This window comes from Pogoniulus pusillus, chromosome 8 (assembly GCF_015220805.1).
Source record: "Pogoniulus pusillus isolate bPogPus1 chromosome 8, bPogPus1.pri, whole genome shotgun sequence".
Taxonomy (NCBI): Eukaryota; Metazoa; Chordata; class Aves; order Piciformes; family Lybiidae; genus Pogoniulus; species Pogoniulus pusillus.
In genome coordinates this window covers 33,784,744-33,803,976 of record NC_087271.1, presented here as the reverse complement: position 1 = coordinate 33,803,976, position 19,233 = coordinate 33,784,744, and the positions used below count along the sequence as shown (strand labels likewise).

Genomic DNA, 19,233 nt, shown 5'->3' with positions numbered 1-19,233 from the left:
CTTTAGCAAATGACGGCGCTGTCTGCAAGTACCTGGTTGTTTTGAAGCTCTACTTTACAAAAGGCTGTTAAGTAGCCATTTCGTCTGTCGACGGCTCCCATCTTTTATAGACATTTGACCCTTTAGTTCAGAAAATGTGTTTTATCCCACCAACCTGCTGCCCAGATAACTTCATGTAACATGTTGAGATGAGGGAGAAGTCTGCTAATGTTAAGTAAAGGAGTTGAGTGTGTCAGGTACCGTCAGCAGGGTGGATTCGGGAACCTCCTGATTTTTGCTGTAATGCTCATTTGAGAGAGTAAATCAAACAAGTCAAGTTCTTAAAGCCGCGGGAAAAGGCGAGGAGAGGTCACCGCACGTCAGCGGCTGGCGTGCCGCGGTTCGGCGAGCCCCGGCGGGAGCAGCCGGCGGAGGGGTGTGGCTGCAAAGCCGTAAATCGCGGCTGAGCGCTGGCTGCGCTGTTCGCAGCGCCCGCGGCACTGCCGGAGCTGCTGCGCGGCCGCGGGGGGCTGCAGGGACCGGCCCGGCGCCAGCACCCGAGCTCGCCAGGTGAGTGGCGCCCGGGAGTCGGCCTCGTTTGCTGGCGTGAGGACGGGAGAGTTACGGAACTAGGTCCGTACTTTCGCGGCTCGGGCCAGGGAACGATAAGGCACTCTTAGAAGGCTCCACTTGAGTCATCCTTGGTGTAGTTATCACGTACTGCTTTCTTTTGGGGCAGGTTGGTGCAAGTCTGCGTATGCGGCTCCTGCCGCGGCACGGCCATACCTTGGGCTCTCTCGGGGACGCTCCAGTTCGTTTTCAGGAACCGTTCTGGGCCACTGGTGTTGCGGATCTGGCCTCCGGCTGCCCGCTCCTGGCGGTTCAGCCGTCCCCAGAGTTCCGCAACCACAAGGGAGCAGGACGAGTATCGCTGCTGGGAGACCGCTTGGCCGGGACAAAACCTCCAACTAATCCTCGGGAAGCGTGGGAAGAAGCAGCTGTGATAAGACTGGTAACTCTGGGGACAGCGTTGTCCTCTTGGGCAGAGGATGAGGAGCACAGCGTGTGTTTGTGTTTAAGCGTTCCTCTGTGCCTCAACCTGTGTCGGGGCAGGGAATGGAGGAGCAGGGCGAGCCCTGGCTCTCCCGGCGCTTGACTTGCAGACAGCTAGAAATGCCATAGCTGTGGCAGGAGCTGCTGAGGCGTTCGATCCAGGGCTTAGGTTTTGTAGGGACGGCTTTTATGGAGATCTCTTGTCTTTAAGCATAGAGCACTGGTGTGCTCGAGATAGCAGGTTACTTCGCTGAGTAGCGAAAAAGGAAGTGGTGTGTCTTTTTTTGTCCTTTCCCCCCCCTCCCAGTTATAAAGGAGTCTATGCAGAAGCTCATCTTTTTGTTCAAATTTGTAGTTTCTATGAGTCGTTTGCTAGTTTGGAATAAGTGCAGAAGTACATCTGAGAAAGTTTTTTAAATGCTTCTTTTTCGATTAGAGTGGGTCGTGGGATGGTTTTTTTGTTTATTTGGTTTTGTTTTTCAGTAATGGTGAGAGAACAGAGAAACAGACAGTATACCTATACTAAGGGAGGAACAAAAGCTTCTATTTTGAAGCATTAGCTGAAAAAAAGCTTAGATTTGACTGTAAGGTTGGGGAAGTCCTCTCTTGCTGCCAGTAAAAGGGGAGACAATGTTTATTTCAAGGCAAGCTTTCATACCATTTGGAATTACCGAGTTGATTGGACACTTAAGTTGCTGAGATAATCTCACAGTATAATCCAAATGAGCACATCTTAATCTTTTTGAGTCACCACTTTTTCATGGCATTTACTTAACAGATCTCAAGGCATCTACGTGAGAAATCTCACGAAGAGAAATGTGGAGTTTTATCAGTTTCTCTCATCTCAAAACAAAGAAATTTCAAAGATAACTTATCCTGGGCTGAGAGCTTTCTGCTGCCTAACAGTTAAAAAGAACATTATAAAGACGTTGTCAGATTACAGTGCAAGGATTTAGGGAGGGCAGATATTGTATAACATATACAGTAGAAGAAGAGAGCATGAACGTGAGTGCGTTGAGATCCCTTGGAAGCACTGACCTGACTCTAATCTTGTAGGGAGTTTTTGATGTTTAACAGACTCATGTTTTTTTCTGATAGCAGCTTCAAGCCTTTGAACTGTTGCGTATGCTTTCTCAATCTGTTTCTCTGTATCACAGTGGGCTGTAGGCTCTTGAACCTTGATGTTCTTCTCAGAGTCCTGTGACCTGTTTGCTGTAGTAACTACTGCATCAATATTTATTTTTTTATTATATTTGTTTTCAAAGCAGAAAATACAGATTGTGGAAAGCTGCTTCTAAGCTATTTTGGGAGCAGAGATTTTCTTTTATTATACTAATGAAGAAGACTCTGCTGCTTCTAGAGAGACAATTAATGCGACATCTGCCTTGAATCTCTAGTAGCTACGGTTTTAACTGTGTTTATTGCTATTTTGTATTAACTTTAGTGGCTTTTCAGTCATACTTTTTCTGTTTCCCTAATAAAAAATTAAATCTGAGGAAACTGATCTGGTTTTCATCCTGAACACGACTTTCTTCATCACTAAGATTCACTATTTTCATTATTTCCCATGTACATCTGCTTAGCATGTATGAATGTGCCAAGTAACTTACTAGGGAGAGAGTGAGTGATGTATCTCCCACTCATTGGAGTTTATTGTTAGTGGTTTTCAGGGAAAGAGGGCAGGCAAGTGGGTGGGAGGAGGTTATGAGATTTACTGTGTCAAAAGTAATTAGGGTTTTCACAAAAGTTGACTCAATTTTTTACAGACTTGAGAATGTAGAATCACAAAATGGCCTGAGTTGGAAGGGCCCTCTAAAGGTCATCTTGTCCAGCCGCCTCTGCAGTGAGCAGAGGCGTCCTCAACTAGATCAGGTTGCCCAGAGCCCTGTTGAGCCTCACCTTGAATATCTCCAGGGATGGGGCCCCAGTTGCCTCCTTGGCAGGTTTTCTTCAGTTGTACATATTAAACAATGTTCAAGTCCTTTTAGTTTCATAACATGTATAATGCTGAAGACATGGTAAGACTGTGAGTGCTGTGCTATTTGTGATACAATGCTGCAAGAAGTACAGACTACAGAGAGTTGGATTTAGCAGTGAGAATCACCCAGACTGCAGTTCAATAAGAATTTCAGAGAAGTGTAAATCTCTTAATGTCCAACATTGGTTTAGATTTGAGATATCTTGAGAGTCTAATTTCAGTCTCTGAAATTGATTTTGCTATTTGATTTTATGATGTTTCTATTAGGATGAGCATGTATAGCCTTGCTCTGTTCCTTATGCCATTCATGAATCTGAGCCTGAACTGGAGCTTTTGCTTTCCCTCACTTCCTGTTCTCCTGTATATTGAAACAATATAGAAGCCATTGTCATTAGTTTTGTTGTGCTGTGATATGGAAGGGGCAGTTATTCTTGTACCTTTGTATGAACCATCAAAACATTTATTCAGACTGTATGAACATCAGAGAATTTTTATGAAGAGAAGATAAGCCAGAAAGTTTGTATTTGCATCCCAAAGCCAAGAGGGCATCCATAGAAGACTATTTTTTATTGTTTTGGGAAGAAAAGGTTGTTTTGTTGCTCATATTGTTCTTTTTTTTTCTTTGAGCAATGATGTGAAGAAATGCACAACTCATTGGATTAGACCTTGCTGCATGTTTGGTCTTGCCCACCACATGCATATTTTATTCTATATCCAATCTCATTTTCGTGTTTTTCTCATGCCATGTAGATTTTAAAGTCTTCATTTGTATTTCCTCACTTCCATTCATAACAGAAGAAAACAATGTGTCAGAAGTTACCTGGAAACCTTTCATGTCCTCTAATTCTCTGAATTAATAATCTGACTAATCCCATTCCCATATACCTTCCTGAATTGCAGACTGAAGTGAAATGTCACTCTCTCTATAAATACAAATTCACCTAGCATTTTTCACATTATATTAGCTTAAGTCAATCTCATTTGCATCTAGTTAGGGGAAACTTGTATGACTTCCCAAGTGCTCTGTTAGATGTTACATTTTAACAGGTGAGAATGTATACAATTAAGCTTCTGTTCCTTTTGGGCAATCGTTCTGCTATCATTTCCACCATTTGCACTGTTGATTGTTCAGTGGCAGATGTTCCAAGCACACGGTCCCTTTAGGAAGTAAAATTTTCTGGCTTTCTACATCTAGTGAAGTCAAACATTCTCTGAATCGTATGCTAAAGCATTTGAGACATTCCAGAGTCTTCATCTGGAGAGAATTCCTCATTGCAGTGTTTACATTCAGTATGTGACAAAGATAGGGATAGTTTGGCCAGACAGACCTTTACTACTGAGCTAATTGTTGTAGTTCTTGGTTGGTTCTTGGTTTGGTTTGGTTTTTTTTTTTGGGGGGGGGAGGGGTTTGTTTGTTTCTGAGATTTACAGGGAGGATTGTTCAAAAGATCAATGCTTCTGTACATGTGTAATTTGGGGGCTAAGTGTTTTGCAAGTTCTTGAGTGTGTAGGTATATTGTACGAACTTTGGAATTCTAACTTGATTCCTGAAAACAAAACCTGGGTGTGAATTTGAGGATTGGGTACTGAATTTGTAAATCATGGGACATTACTGACAGCATCTTAAAAGGTGGCAATGATTAGGACATTACTGAGGGAGTTTTCATTTTTGTTTTTAAGGAGGGCTTCTTAGGACCAGAGATTACATGTAAAATTATGTACTTCAGAGGGTCAGCATTGATTTGCTGAAAATCCTCAGCCTCTTGGATTGGAAACCTACTGGGTTGGTGTACTGATTATCTTGTGATATGATTAGAAGGTGGAATTCTCAGTTTTCTCTATGGATCTTCAAACATTAAGTAGTTTACACTTTACCATTATTATAAGCCTATTGTGGACTCATCTGGTATCAATTAACAAACCAAAGATTTTGTTTGCTATATTGTTTGGTTTTGATAATCCATTTGTATGAAGTGTTATGGATTCTATGTCAGTGTAGCAGTGGTAATCTTGCAGGAGAGGCTGAGGGAGCTGGGGGTGTTTAGCCTGGAGGAGAGGAGGCTCAGGAGTGACCTCATTGCTGTTTACAACTACCTGGGCTGCCCAGGGAGGTGGTGGAGTCACCGTCCCTGGAGGTGTTGAAGAAGAGCCTGGATGAGGCACTTAGAGCCATGGTCTAGTTGACTGGATAGGGCTGGGTTCTAGGTTGGACTGGATGATCTTGGAGGTCTCTTCCAACCTGGTTGATTCTATGATCAGGATTTAGAGAAAAGGAAACAAAATGTTTTCTTGAAATTTGGAAGGCCACAACAACCCCAAGCAGCACTACAGGCTGGGGACAGAGTGGCTGGAGAGCAGCCAGGCAGAAAGGGACCGGGGGGGGGGGGGGTAGTGGTAGATAGTAGCTGAGCATGAGCCAGCAGTGTGCCTAGGTGGCCAGAAGAGCCAATGGCATCCTGGCCTGGATCAGGAACAGTGTGGCCAGTGCTGAGTAGAGGGGAAGAACTTCTGGCCATCTACACACTGCTGTCTCATGCTCAGCTACTCTCTACCAGTACCCCCAGGTCCCTTTCTGCCTGGCTGCTCTCCAGCCGCTCTGTCCCCAGCCTGTAGCGCTGCTTGGGGTTGTTGTGGACAAAGTGTAGAAGCCTGCACTTGGCCTTGTTAAATCTCATCCCGTTGGCCTCTGCCCACCTATCCAGCCTGTCAAGGTCCCTCTGCAGGGCTCTCCTGCCCTCCAACAGATTGACACCTGCTCCTAGCCTGGTGTCATCTGCAAACTTACTAATACTGGACTCTGTCCCCTGATCCAGATCGTGTGCAAGTGTGATCTAGTTTATTTAGGATTTCAAATTCTGTCCATTCTTATTAGCTTCTCAAGTTAATAAGAATTCTTTTTACTCTTTTCAGCAAGAAACCTAACCAAAGAGAATCTTTCCACATTGAGCTTTTTATTTTATAGTACATAGTAGCTGTGCCTCAATAGACCCTTGGCTAAAAGAATACAGATGTATTTTTTTAAATCTTATTTGTCACCTATAATTGATGAGTATTTATTGTAGGACTTATTAATAAGGGAGGAATGAGAAGGAGTCTGTTGTTGAAGTTTGGAAATCTTATCCAGCCTTTGAATCTCTGCAATGCAGCTGACAGGAAATAGCAGAATTCTTTCATAAATTTGAGGTCAAGTTACTGTTACTGTAAAACTGACCCTGTTACTTCTGCCTCTGCAAAGAGACAGCAGTAGCTTCAGTGAACCATCACTCTGATAGTACCTGTGATGCTGAGGCCGGAGAAGGGAGCAAGAGGACTTTAGAGGCAGCTCTCTTTCTTTGCAACACCTGTGCCTTCCCCCAAAGCGGAGGAACTCTTGCACACCTGTAAGCAGCTGAATTGCAGATCCCTGGGCCTTCAGGGTGCTGCTCTAATTTTTCAGCATCTGCATTGATTAAGGTCAGAACATATTCTCCTGTTCATAACTGCCGTTTCCAAAAACTCTTCTGCTTTCTGATTTCATACCAATCTCTGCTGCTCCTGTGGCTTTTCCACTTTGTAAGGGAAGCACCTGGTTGATTACCAGCTAGGTTAAGTAATGTAGAACCGGTTGACTTGCACATATATTCCATAGAGTGGCTTTTGCAGGACAGTGTAACAGGATAGCCTGTCTTCTGTAATTTAGCACTATAAAGTGAGCACAAGGCAGCATTTTTTGAGGAACAGAACAGCAATCTGTCAGTGTACCTGAAGTGTTTGTCTCTCAATTTTTTTTGCTCCTGATAACAGAAGAACCTGTACTGTATGTCAGGCTGCAGTTGATTGTACAAGAGACTGACAGCTATGCAAATCCCTAATGTCAACAATGATTTGAGCCAGCAGGGTTTGCGTGCTGAAGAAGAGAATTTCAGTAATCTGCTTCTGCCCTTATCTCTTGGGTAGAGCCCTTTAGTTTACAACCTGTTAGAAATATGTGAATGGTTCTCTGTTTGGTTAATTACTTGAGCAAAAGTCTTCGGAAAGAGGTTTTATTCCTCACAGCATGGCAAACGCTGAGTCTAGAAATGTACACTTCCAAACCAAGCTGTGGAGTGCCTTTTTTTGGTCAAAATATTCCAAAGATTGTTTTTTGCTAATGATTGTGGGTTGCTGTTTGAGTTTTCAGAGGATATAAAGGAGTTGCCATTGGAATGGCCTGCCCAGGGAGTCATGGTCCCTGGAGGTGTTAAGAAAAGCCTGGATGCGGCACTTAGTGCCACGGTCTAGTTGATTGGGTAGGGCTGGGTGATAGATTGGAAGAGACCTCCAATATCATCCAGTCCAATCTGGTTGATTCTATGATATAAAAATAGAGACTTGCTCAGGGCTTGCTCTTATATGTGTATTTCTATTGGCTTGTTGTTGTGACTTTTCATATGTATAAAGGATGACATGTGTGCACTTGGTGTGCAGATGAGAGCAGCAGGATTGAATTTCAATATGCATTATGTCTTGAGCTATCTCTCTGCCTCAGAACAGTTCAGTTCCAGGTGCCTTTGTTAGTCATGCTATTTAGCTTCCATTAAAGTAGGGGGTTTGATGACTGATGTGCCCTGATAAATATTTTTGTTTTTTCCAGAACCAAAAATGATAGCTGCAGGAAAATTTTCAAGTCTTCCCAGAAATGGCCCAGTGAACCACCAGTTCTCGTTGGCTTCTTCCATGGACCTATTGACCACTAAACCTTCACCAACTGAGCATCACTCTGAGTCCTTTCAAGACATCTCTATCCATGGCACTCTCCCCAGGAAGAAGAAAGGAACAATTCCCACTAGGTCCTGTGATATATTTAGCCAGGTGGGAACAGTACCGTACATCAGAACACATCGGCAGCAGCCACCTTTTGTACAGGATCTTAGAGAAGAGTACCCTCCACAGAATGGGAAGAGCAACAAACTCCATGCCAGGTACCTATGAAAGCCTTATTTTACATATGTTTGTGGTATAGAAATTATTGTGTATTTTTCTAGACCTCTTCATGTCCATTTATAGGTGTAGCTGTGTGTTATAACTCTGCATTCTAACAGAGGCTGACTTTTCTCCGTAGTATTCAATTTAGATCTTCATGGAAGGAGCTGGAGAATGGTGTGAAATGTGCAAGATGAGGAGGGGAAGGAATGATTTTTGATGCATCAGTTGCAAGAATTCTGAGAATTTCTTCTTGGTTTTGTCTTGCTGAAACGCTCAGCTTCAGAAGAGTATTCATTTTGCATTAAAAACAGTCAGTATATAGATCATTAAATAGTAATGCCTGTTTAAAGTGGACTTCTATATCATTCTTGATATGGAATCTATTGATCTGGAATTTTAGACTTTCTTCTGACATTTATATAGTTTTAAAAAATAATTTTGAAGGGCTAGGGCTTGCTTCTGAGTGTTTGAAATGTAGAGCGTTGCGTGTGCTGCTCCCACAGAGGAAAATGTTAGAAGTCACTGAATTGCTTTGAAATGACCCTTTACATTGTTTAAACAGAGCAGCTTTATCAAGAAGCAAACTGCTCCAACTTCATTTTCATTTTAATTCGGTGCTTATGCAGATGAAGTGCAGGGAAAAAGGATAGGCTGATGTTGTAGCTGCCTCCAAGCTAGAGCTACACACAAGCTGTTTTTCTTGAAGGCTCAGAGGAACCCAGCGTGCACTGAGCTAAACACACATTATCCCTCTTTATTACTCTTGCCTGACTTCCTGGTTAGGCATGACCCTTGAGAAAGAATTTTAGTCTTGATAGCTAGCATTTATTTTGGGAGTCTGTTACGACATGGGAAAGTTTCCTGCTAACATAAGAAAAATGCAGTGTATCAGTTGAAGGCACAAAGATGACAGCAGGAGGTTGTTGGATGACAGAATTAAAGATTTAGGGGAAAAAATGACAACTTCTTAATTAGAATTTCTGGTATTTCTGTGTCTGTCTCCATAAGATTTCTTGTACTCAAACCTTGTGAAGGAAGGAACAGTTCTTATTATGCGGAGTTGTGTGTATAGAGAGGGGTTTGTCTGCTTTTAGCTTGCAGCATAGAGAATCAGGTTTTCTTCTTGCTGAAAACCAAGTCTTTCTCCTCAATAGCCCAGTCACTTTGCAAAAAGAAAGGGACTGGGCTTTATGTTCCTCTGTCACCAATCTCCAAGATGTACCTGCTTACAGGAGCTGGCATTTTGGCACACTTCGATTTGCGTACTTCTAGGCAACAACTGCAGCTGTAGAAAGAGTATGGTAATCATAGAATCAACCAGGTGGGAAGAGGCCTCCAAGAACATCCAGTCCAGCCTGTCACCCAGGCCTGTCCAGTCAACTACACCATGGCACTAAGTGCCTCATCCAGTCTCTTCTTGAGCATCTCCAGGGATGGCAGAGGTGTCCCCTCCCTGGGCAGCCCATTCCAATGCCAATCATTCTCTCTGAAGAACTTCCTCCTAACATCCAGCCTATACGCACCGCCTGCCACAGTTTGAGACTGTGTCTCCTTGTTGTCTTGCTGGTTGCCTGGGGGAAGAGACCAACCTCCACCTGACTATAGCCTCCCTTCAGGTAGTTGTAGACAGCAACGAGATCTCCCCTGAGCCTTCTCTTCACCAGGCTCCCAGCTCCCTCAGCCTCTCCTCATAGGGTTTGTGTTCCAGGTCTCTCACCAGCTTCGTCACTCTTCTCTGGACATGTTCCAGTATCTCAACATCTCTCTTGAATATACCATGAAATTTCATCATATGTCTTCCTTCTCAAGAGCAACTGCTAAACATTGTTTGCAGGAGATGTTTTCATGAGAGGCTGAAGCCTCCATATGAAATACATCTGTACTTGTAACTGATAACTTTCCTTGTCCTGAGAAGACCACTTCTGCAAAAGCAGTAAGGGTAAGAACAGAATGCTTGGGAAGGAAATGTTCATCAGCTCTGTCTGGTCAGAATAAAAACATGGTGCTTTTGAAATAGTAAGACTTTCAAAGGATATTGTTAGTGCAGGCTGTTAATAGTAATTTTAGTGTTTTGAGTAATAGTAGCATGTTCTGTTCATGTGTTTGATATTCCAGTTGCTAGGCTAAAACACACATGGGATGTTAATAACTTTCAATTTTCGCTTTCTTTAGTTTTTAATGTAGCTCTTTATTCTGCTCTGTGACCTGATAGCCCACTTGTACTGGAGTAAAAGACACCATCAACTTGACAGCCAGCAGATATATAACTTCTTGACTCTTGTGATGACTCTGTGCCTTTCATTAATGTACTTAGAAGAAAATTGAGAGCAATTCTGACTTTTCTTTTGGTGAGTGTCTTGGTTCTAGTTCAAATTTTCCAGAGACTCAAATTGTTGTTTGTTGCATTAACTATATTTATAGGATGCCTTTCCCTCTTCCCCTTTGTTTTCAAAGAAAAAAAATTAGGTGTAGAGAGGAAAAGGTAAACCACACCCAAATAAATAATCTCACTTAGATTTGGAAGTTAAAAGAGAAAAAAATAACAATAAATAAAAGGTATTTGAGGTAGGGAAGTTACAAAGAAGGTGTAGAGAAGGGAAAACAAGATACAAAATCATAGAATCAACCAAGTTGGAAGAGACCTCCAAGATCATCCAGTCCAACCTATCAACCAGCCCGAGCCAGTCAACTAGACCATGGCACTAAGTGCCTCATCCAGTCTCTTCTTGAGCATCTCCAGGGACAGCAACTCCACTACCTCCCTGGGCAGCCCATTCCAATGGTAAATCACTCTGTCTGGGAGGAACTTCCTCCTAACATCCAGCCCATGGTTTTGTCCACCTCGTGGATTATGGCCACGAGGTAAAACAAAGAGTAGCAGGACCAGGAAGATGATGCTGTCAGGCAGGGAGGTAGGCTGAGGGAAAGGCAGTTCCTCTGTTTTTATAGGGGTCTAGACAGGAATTGGGAGTTGAGCTAACCACCACACCTGGAGAAAGGGTTGGGCCCACCCCTGAGGAGGAGTCAGGAGGACCTGAGGTCAAGGTCAAGACCACTCCCCCAGAATGGTTAACCCTTTACAGTGAGCATTTCATTAAGGTATATATTGTAATGCTTACACTCCCACTGAAGTTACTTGGGACAAATAGTATAGGGAAGTCCATGTTATGTTACCTGCACTTTGTCATCAAAGCACTGTGTTTTTTTTTATTTCAGCATAGGAACTTACTAAATAAGTTATGAGGTAGTATAATGTTATGTGAATATTCTCATTCAGAAGTAAATTATTCCTTCATTACTATTATGTCTGTTTAAAGCAACTAGGAGTGTGAACATGCATTTTAATCACACTTTTTCATGAGGCATTGTTCAAGCTAAGCACTGTATTTGGTGTCAGTGGACCAGAACTAATAGTCATTAGGATTACAGTGTTCATGTGCCCATGGATCCAATTATAGTGAACTGTGACTCAAGAATTGTCATCATTGCTTGGATTAATTCTTTTAAAAAGCATAACTATGATAGCATTTCCAATAATTTAAAATTACTGTTACAATCTTTTATATATAATGCATAAGGCATAATTTAGTAGAGCAAAAAATAAGCCACATGGAGAAGAATAGGAAAAAGATAATGAATTGTGGCATTCCTTAATGAAACTCTTCTTATTTCTGGAGAAGAGGAGGCTCAGGGGTGATCTCATTGCTGTCTACAACTATCTGAAGTGAGGTTGTAGCCAGGTGGGGGTTGGTGTCTTCTGTCAGGCACCAGCAAGAGAAGAAGGGGGCACAGTCTCCAGTTGTGCTGGGGGAGGTCTAGGCTGGATGTTACTAGGAAGTTGTTGGCAGAGAGAGTGATTGGCATTGGAATGGGCTGCCCAGGGAGGTGATGGAGTTGCCATCCCTGGAGATGCTCAAGAAGAGACTGTCTGAGGCACTTAGTGCCATGGTCTAGTTGACTGGACAGGGCTGGGTGCTAGGTTGGACTGGATGACTTTGGAGGTCTCTTCCAACCTGGTTGATTCTGTGATTCCATGTATGGTATGGGTCTCCTTGGATATATTAGGAATAACTGTGAGGTCACACATTGGCATTAAACCATCATCATCTCTCTGCTGAGCTTTCCCCTAGAGAATGTAAAAGTGCACCAGGAATGATCACTAAGTTTTCATGCTAATTTAGGCTTTCAAACTCTATGGCAAAAGATGAAAATTTGACAAATAAACTTTGAACCAAAATATATTGTATGAGGTATCTACATACAGGCACTAGGAAAACACTTAGTTTCTGTAGTTCTGAAACTGTCATGGGTGTGTGCAGCTGCTAGACTTCAGACTCAAATTGAGATGCTGGTCAGCAGACCTTTACCCTCTTCTTTTTCTCTGTCAGCTTTTCTCTCCATTATTTCAGATAAAGGGCTATCATCTAGCATTGGACTTTCTGTTGCTGCAGCAGATTTGTTCTGGAGTAGATTAGTTTATCTGGTTATTTAGGATGTTCTGTCCTCTTCGGAAATTTCTTAGCTTCATGGCTCTGTGTGTTTAGCTGGGTGAGACTTGCATACTTGCTCATGTAACTGTCCAGGAAAAATAAATAACTGTACTTTTAAACTTGACTGGTACCACTGGTATTAAGAGGGTGATCTGTTGGAGGATAGGAGAGCCCTGCTTATGGATCTTGGCAGGCTGGATGGGTGGCAGAGGCTGGATTTAACAAGGCCAAGTGCAGGGATCTACACTTTGGCCACAACAACCTCAAGCAGCACTACAGGCTGGGGACAGAGTGGTTGGAGAGCAGCCAGACAGAGAGAGACCTGAGGGTACTGATAGATAGTAGCTGAACATGAGCCAGCAGTGTGGTCAGGAGAGCCAGTGGCATTCTGGCCTGTATCAGGAGCAGTGTGGCCAAGAGGACAAGGGACGTTTCTCTTCCCTTATATACTCAGCACTGGTCAGGCCACACCTTGAGTCCTGTGTCCAGTTCTGGGCTCCTCAATTCAAGAGAGATGTTGAGATACTGGAACATATCCAGAGAAGGGCAACAAATCTGGTGAGAGGCCTGGAACACAGCCCTGTGAGGAGAGGCTGAGGGGACTGGGGGTATTTAGCCTGGAGAAGAGGAAGCTCAGGGGTGACCTCACTGCTGTTAGGAGGAAGTTCTTCCCAGAGAGAGTGATTGGCATTGGAATGGGCTGCCCAGGGAGGTAGTGGAGTTGCTGTCCCTAGAGATGCTCAAGAAGAGACTGGCTGAGGCACTTAGTGCCATGGTCTAGTTGACTGGCTAGGGCTGGTTGATAGGTTGGACTGGATGATCTTGGAGGTCTCTTCCAACCTGGTTGATTCTATAACTTAATCAGCATGAAGTTAAGCAGGCTTACTGTCCTGTGCAAGACGTTGTCTTTGGAGGACAGGGCATTTGGAAAACAGCAAGGTGCTAGTCTTGAGGTATAATCTATCAATGACTGTGTCCTGGGTTGCTGCAACTTTTCTTTTCCTCTTAGTGGTGTTCCTGCAATAGATGAGACCTGCTGGAGTCCTTGAATTGACTGTTGATTTAAAAGGGGAGTGTGACTGTTATGGTGTTACTTGCCCCCCTACTCTGAAGAAATAACCCAGACTACACTCACCTGGCTGGAAATTAAGGAATGAAGCTCTATATTTATAGCTTAGCACAGTATACAAGCAGATATTTGCAATATAAACAACAATGGACAAGGTAAAGGTAATACAGAAACATAAAATCCCTCCCAGAAACCAGAGTCCCCAGGAGGGGCTCCCAACCACCCCTCTACCTTATCCCAGACTTTGCCTTATGTGCAAGGAGAGTTTGGAGGATCTGCCAGGGGGGTTAGAAAGCAGAAGGTTTAGCTACACAGAAAGCAGACCAGAGAGAAAAGTACAGACACCAGCTGCAACAGAGAGCCACTGCAACTGTGTTATCTGTGTTTATGTTCTTATGCATCTCAGTAAGCCTATGAGTGCAGTAGACATCACCATTGTTTCCTTTTCACAGCCTACAATCTAATTCTTCTCACCAGAGTATTCCAGCTAGTCTCAAACTAGCACAGGGAGAGAGCTGGTAAGGCAGCTGTTTGGTGTAGAGTACATATTCAGGGTTCATAGGGTGAAGAGTAGTTCTTCAGGTATGAAAATATTTGCAAGAGATTTAAATTTTAGGGTAAGACTGGGAGGAAATGTTTATAAAAACCACAGAACTGTTATGGTTATGGTGTAAGACCCAAAACTTCCTCTTTGTATGAGTTTTTGTTTTCAAAAATTGGTTCATGTGTTTTGGAGTTCATAGTTGTCTTTTTTAGTAGGAATGAGACAGGTATGGTGAGTTTAGGGCAATGTCTCATTGATTTCTTCCATGAACACACAAATGGTTTGATCAAAGGAAGGATTCTTTAGCTGTTGCCAGAGCTTTATGCTTTTTGCTGTTCTTTCTCTCGATGCCCCATTTACATATGCACCTGCAAACCTGGCCTGTGCAGTCTCAGAGGTAAAACAGAGCTGCCCACTAAAGCTGGTAGATGTTTGAGGTGGAAGGAATTCTCTGTTGTGTAAGCAGAGAGTTTTGGGGCCAGTTTTGTTTGATATTTTCATCAGTGATCTAGATAAGGAGATAGGTACCCTCAGTGAGTTTGCAGAGGACACCAAACTGAGTGGGAGTGTTGATCTGCTTGAGTGTTGAAGGCTCTGCAGAGGGACCTGAACAGGCTGGAGCAATGGAAGAGGCCATCTCTGTGAGGTTTAACAAAGCAAAATACTGGGCCCTACACTTGGTTTACAGAAACCTGATGCACCACTACAGGCTTAGTGGGGAGAGTGGCTTGAAAGCTTACCAGCAGAAAAGGACCTGGTTGGCAGCAGGCTGAACATGAGCCAGCAATGTGGTCAAGTTGTGAAGAAGGGCAACAGCATTCTGGCTTGTATCAGGAATAGTCGGTCCAGCAGGAGTAGGGAAGTGATCATGCTCCTGTGCTCAGCGCTGGTGAAGACATGACTTTAATGCTATGTTCAGTTTTGGTGCCCTGCCTACAAGACCTTGAATTGCTGGAGTGGGTCCAGAGAAGGGCAGTGAATATGGTGATGGGTGTGGAGAACAGGTCTTCTGAAGAGTGGCTGAAGGAACTGGGATTGTTTAGTTCGGAGAAAGAGACCTCATTGCTCTTTACTGCTATCTCAAAGGAGGTTGCAGCAAGGTGGGTGTTGGTCTCTTCTGCCAAGTATCAGTGACAGAATGAGAGGAAATGGCCTTCAATTGCACTACAGGAGGTATAGCTGGATATTAGGAAAAAATCTTTACTGAAAGAGTCGTCAGGCACTGGAATAGGCTGCCCAGGGAGCTGGGCCAGTCACCATCCCTGGAGGTGTTCAAAGAACATATAGACATGGCACTTCGGGACATGATTTAATGGCCATGATGGTGTTAGGTTCACAGTTGGACTTGATGATCTTAGAGGTCTTTTTTAATCTTAAAGATTCTACAGTTCTTTTGTGAACTGCAGGTCATGATCCATTTAGTCATAGCAGTTTACATTTGTTTCCACTGGTGTTCAAATGAGTCATGTCCATGGTGTTGTGCAGCTGTAGACAGGAGGGTGGAATGGCCTTAGGAATGTTGTAGAGATGTGTGTGTGAAGCAGAAGCTGCTGAAGGATAAAATCACAGGATCTTTTATTCTAGTTTACAGTACAAATAACATTGGTCTGCAGTACAAGTACTTAAACACACTGTCTAGCATGCTGAAACTTGCAACTTCATACTTAAGTTGTAGTGTATTTTGTAGAGTCATAGGATGGTCTGGGTTGGAAGGGAAATCCAAAAGTCTAGTCCAACCCCCTCTGCAGTGAGCAGAGACATCCTCAACTAGATCAGGTTGCCCAGAGCCCTTTCGAGCCTCACCTTGAATATCTCCTGGGATGGGGCCTCAAATACCTGCCTGGGCAAGGGCAACCTGTTCCAGTGTCCCACTACCGTCAGAGTAAAGAACTTCCTCCTAACATCCAGTCTAAATCTGTTCTTCTCTAGTTTGCAGCCATTGTCGCTCATCCATCTTGTCACTACAGGCCTTTATATACTGTCTCTCCATTCTTCTTGTAGGCCACCTTCAGGTACTGAAAAGTTGTTGTTGTGTGTCCCTGGAGCCTTCTCTTCTCCAGGCTGAACAGCCCTAGCTCCCTCAGCCTGTCTTCATAGCAGAGGTGTTCCAACCCTCTGATCATTCTGGTCTCTATTTGGACATTGAGCCATTAGCTGCAACTGTGTGAGCGTAGCCATTCAGACAATTTGTTATGCAGTGAGTGGTCCACTCCTCAAGTCCAGAGAGTTGAGACTCAGGAGTTAAGTTTTGTGAATCAATTATTTGGCTAGTTCCTAGTTGTTTGGGCTATCTGTTTTATTTAATGCTGTATATAATGTGGCAGAATTAGAATGAAATTGAATGATAGGAAAATGCAGTAGTTACTCTACTGTTAGTCAGTCTACATCAGTGAATGTTACTATTGTTAAAAAATAACTTCAAAATATTTGCACAAAGGTGAAGACTTAATAGGAGAAGATGGGAAGAGAAAGGAGTAGATCTGGTAGGAGAAAAGATGTTTATATAGTACTCCTAGCTGTCTGATTCCTCATGAAAAACCTGCACTTGTGGTGAATTGCAGAAATTTGTACGTGTTGCTGTGGAACAGCCTACCAGATTAAATATTACAGTACTTGGGAAAAGAGTTATTACACTACCTGTGATGGTAGTGTAATTATGAAATCACCTAGACTAGACTCAGCCAAGCTGGAAATTAAGAATGAAGCTACGTTTACAGCTTAGGACAAGATACAAGCAGATATATACAGTTACATACAAATTAAAAACACAGAAACACAATATCCATCTCAGAAACAATCAAAGTCCCCAGGAGGGCTCCTGACCCAAACCTCCTTCTCCTTCCCTCTTTCCCTTCCTTCATAAATAACCAGATCAACCCATATATATCTTACGTGATAAATCTGGAGATCTGAGGTGAGATGTCAAAAAAAGATGACAAGCAGGTTAGAGGACAAAGGGGTTAGGTGGATTAGAAAGTTAAAGGCAGAGTCAGCCGGAGAGACCAGACCACCAGAAGGAGGGCACAGCCCCAAGTGCAAGAGCTGAGCAGTATGTTTGAAGTGCCCATCTTATCTATATTTTGACTAGTTGCATTTCTCAGCAGAAGAATGGTGATGCAGGTTACGGTTGGGTTTTTTCTTTCTTCTCACAGCTAAGGATTTAATTTCTCTCAGTAAATATTAGCCTCAAACCAGCACACTGTCCCATTCAGAAAGGTAAAAATTTGAAAGCACTTTAGCCATGGGCATGGTAAAGGAACTGCAGGCCACTTTCTCTCTCTTCTTTGTTTTTTTCCCTCCCTTTATATAGGCAGTAAATATATAGGCTGTTTTTTCTGAAACCATTTCTGCCTCTTTGATTTTGTTTTGGCTCCAGCTGTCCTAAAGATCTTTTATCTTGTGCCTGCTGGTGGGAATAGTGGAGTCCATAGCAAAGCTAGACTGCAGGATTAGAATCTGTAAATGCAGACCATAGGTAAATGTGCTCCCTGCCAAATTAAGCAAATAAAGTAATTCTCAGCCTTATTGCTCAAGTTCATTCTTTTGGAGTGTGTGGCATATGCAGTGCTGAGAGCCCCTTTGTCCTGAGAGTTTCTACAGGCTAGTGGAGAGTGGAACTGCAAAGGTTTTCAGAAACAATTGGTACTGGAAAAACTTCCCACAGATAATTTGAATGTGAGAAGAGTTCAGCCATGCTTAATGACTTCACTGAGCTGATTAAGAATGGGATTTTTTTTTCCTGGTCAAATTTCAAAGTATTGAGAAAGAGAGCTTCTTTCTGTTTAGAAACTTTTGTTCTTCCTCTGTGCTTCACCCCTGTTTTCTCCAGTACACTTATACATGTTTTCTGTGCATACAGTTAACCAAGGTGCCCCTTCTTTGTGTATTTGCTAGGAAAAGGTCTCAAGTGCTGCCAAATTATATTTCCATTGAATCTGGCAGTGGTGGTGGTAGTTTTTTTAGGAATGGAACTTGATGACTCTTCACATTATCCTAACATTCATGAAATGGTTATCAATGATACAGCCTGAACAGCTGAACACCATCATTTATGTGTAGGGTTAAGAAATTAATCATAGAATCAGTCAGGGCTGGAAGGGACCACAAGGATCAGCTAGTTCCAATCCCCTGCCATGGACAGGGGACACCCTACCCTAGAGCAGCCTGGCCACAGCCTCATCCAGCCTGGCCTTAAACGCCTCCAGCCATGGGGCCTCAACTACCTCCCTGGGCAGCCCATTCCAGGCTCTCACCGCTCTCATGCTAAAGAGCTTCCTCCTCATGTCCAGTCTGAATCTCCCCACCTCCAGCTTTGTCCTGTCACTCCTTGAGAGCTTAAAAAGTCCTTCCCCAGCATTTTTGTAGGCCCCCTTCAGATACTGGAAGGCCACAAGAAAGTCACCTGGGAGCCTCCTCTTCTCCAGACCGAACAGCCCCAACTCTTTCAGTCTGTCCTCGCAGCAGAGCTGCTCCAGCCCTCTGATCATCCTCGTGGCTCTTCTCTGGACACATTCCAGCATCTCCACATCTCTTTTGGCATAGGGGCTCCAGAACTGGATGCAGTACTCAAGGTGGGGTCTCAGCAGAGTGGAGTAGAGGGGTAGAATCACCTCCCTCACCCTGCTGGCCACACTTCTGATGCAGCCCTGGCTCGGCTTGGCTTTCTGAGCTGCAAGTGCACACTGCTGGCTCATGTCGAGCTTCTTGTTTACCAAAGGCTCTGTTTTGCCTCTGTATAGATACTATGGATTAAAAGCTTTTATAGAACCTGAGTGAAAACTTTGAAACAAAATTACTACATTATACTCAGGCAATACACAATTACATTCAAAACAATAGAGGGAATTTAACTGTATTCTGGGTTGGTTGATTACAGCATAACTCAATTTATACTTAACTGACACTGCTGATTAGGTTTCCAGTGTTATGTTGTTGTAGCAGCTTCTAACAAACAGCATCATGTTTCTCAGTTTATGGGGGCATATGTTGTCTGTCAGCAAATTTGATTGCTATAACAAGCTCTCAATCTCTCTGTAAGTTTTCAGGGTTTTCATCATGACTATTACATGCTTGTATTTAAGGTAGCACTTACATATACATCATCCCAGGTTCTGTCATGTACTGCTAACTCTCTTAACCTGGTAGTTCTTTAAAACAAACTTATTTTCAATGAGGT

General features: G+C 43.3%; 1 protein-coding gene across 6 annotated transcripts in view; it reads left to right on the top strand.

Annotated features, from left to right (window-relative positions):
* BCAR3 (BCAR3 adaptor protein, NSP family member) overlaps positions 1-19,233 on the top strand; it is a 98,067-nt gene that overhangs the window by 38,559 nt on the left and 40,275 nt on the right. For 2 of the 6 annotated variants that reach the window (XM_064148035.1, XM_064148029.1), the window contains exons 1-2: positions 463-612; positions 7,623-7,950. In XM_064148035.1, the coding sequence (XP_064004105.1) occupies positions 7,631-7,950 (320 nt within the window). In that variant the 5' untranslated portion in view covers positions 463-612; positions 7,623-7,630. Of the gene's footprint in view, positions 1-452; positions 613-809; positions 992-7,622; positions 7,951-19,233 lie in introns of those variants that run through there. The other 4 variants (XM_064148032.1, XM_064148034.1, XM_064148033.1 and 1 more) reach the window with 4 other exon arrangements.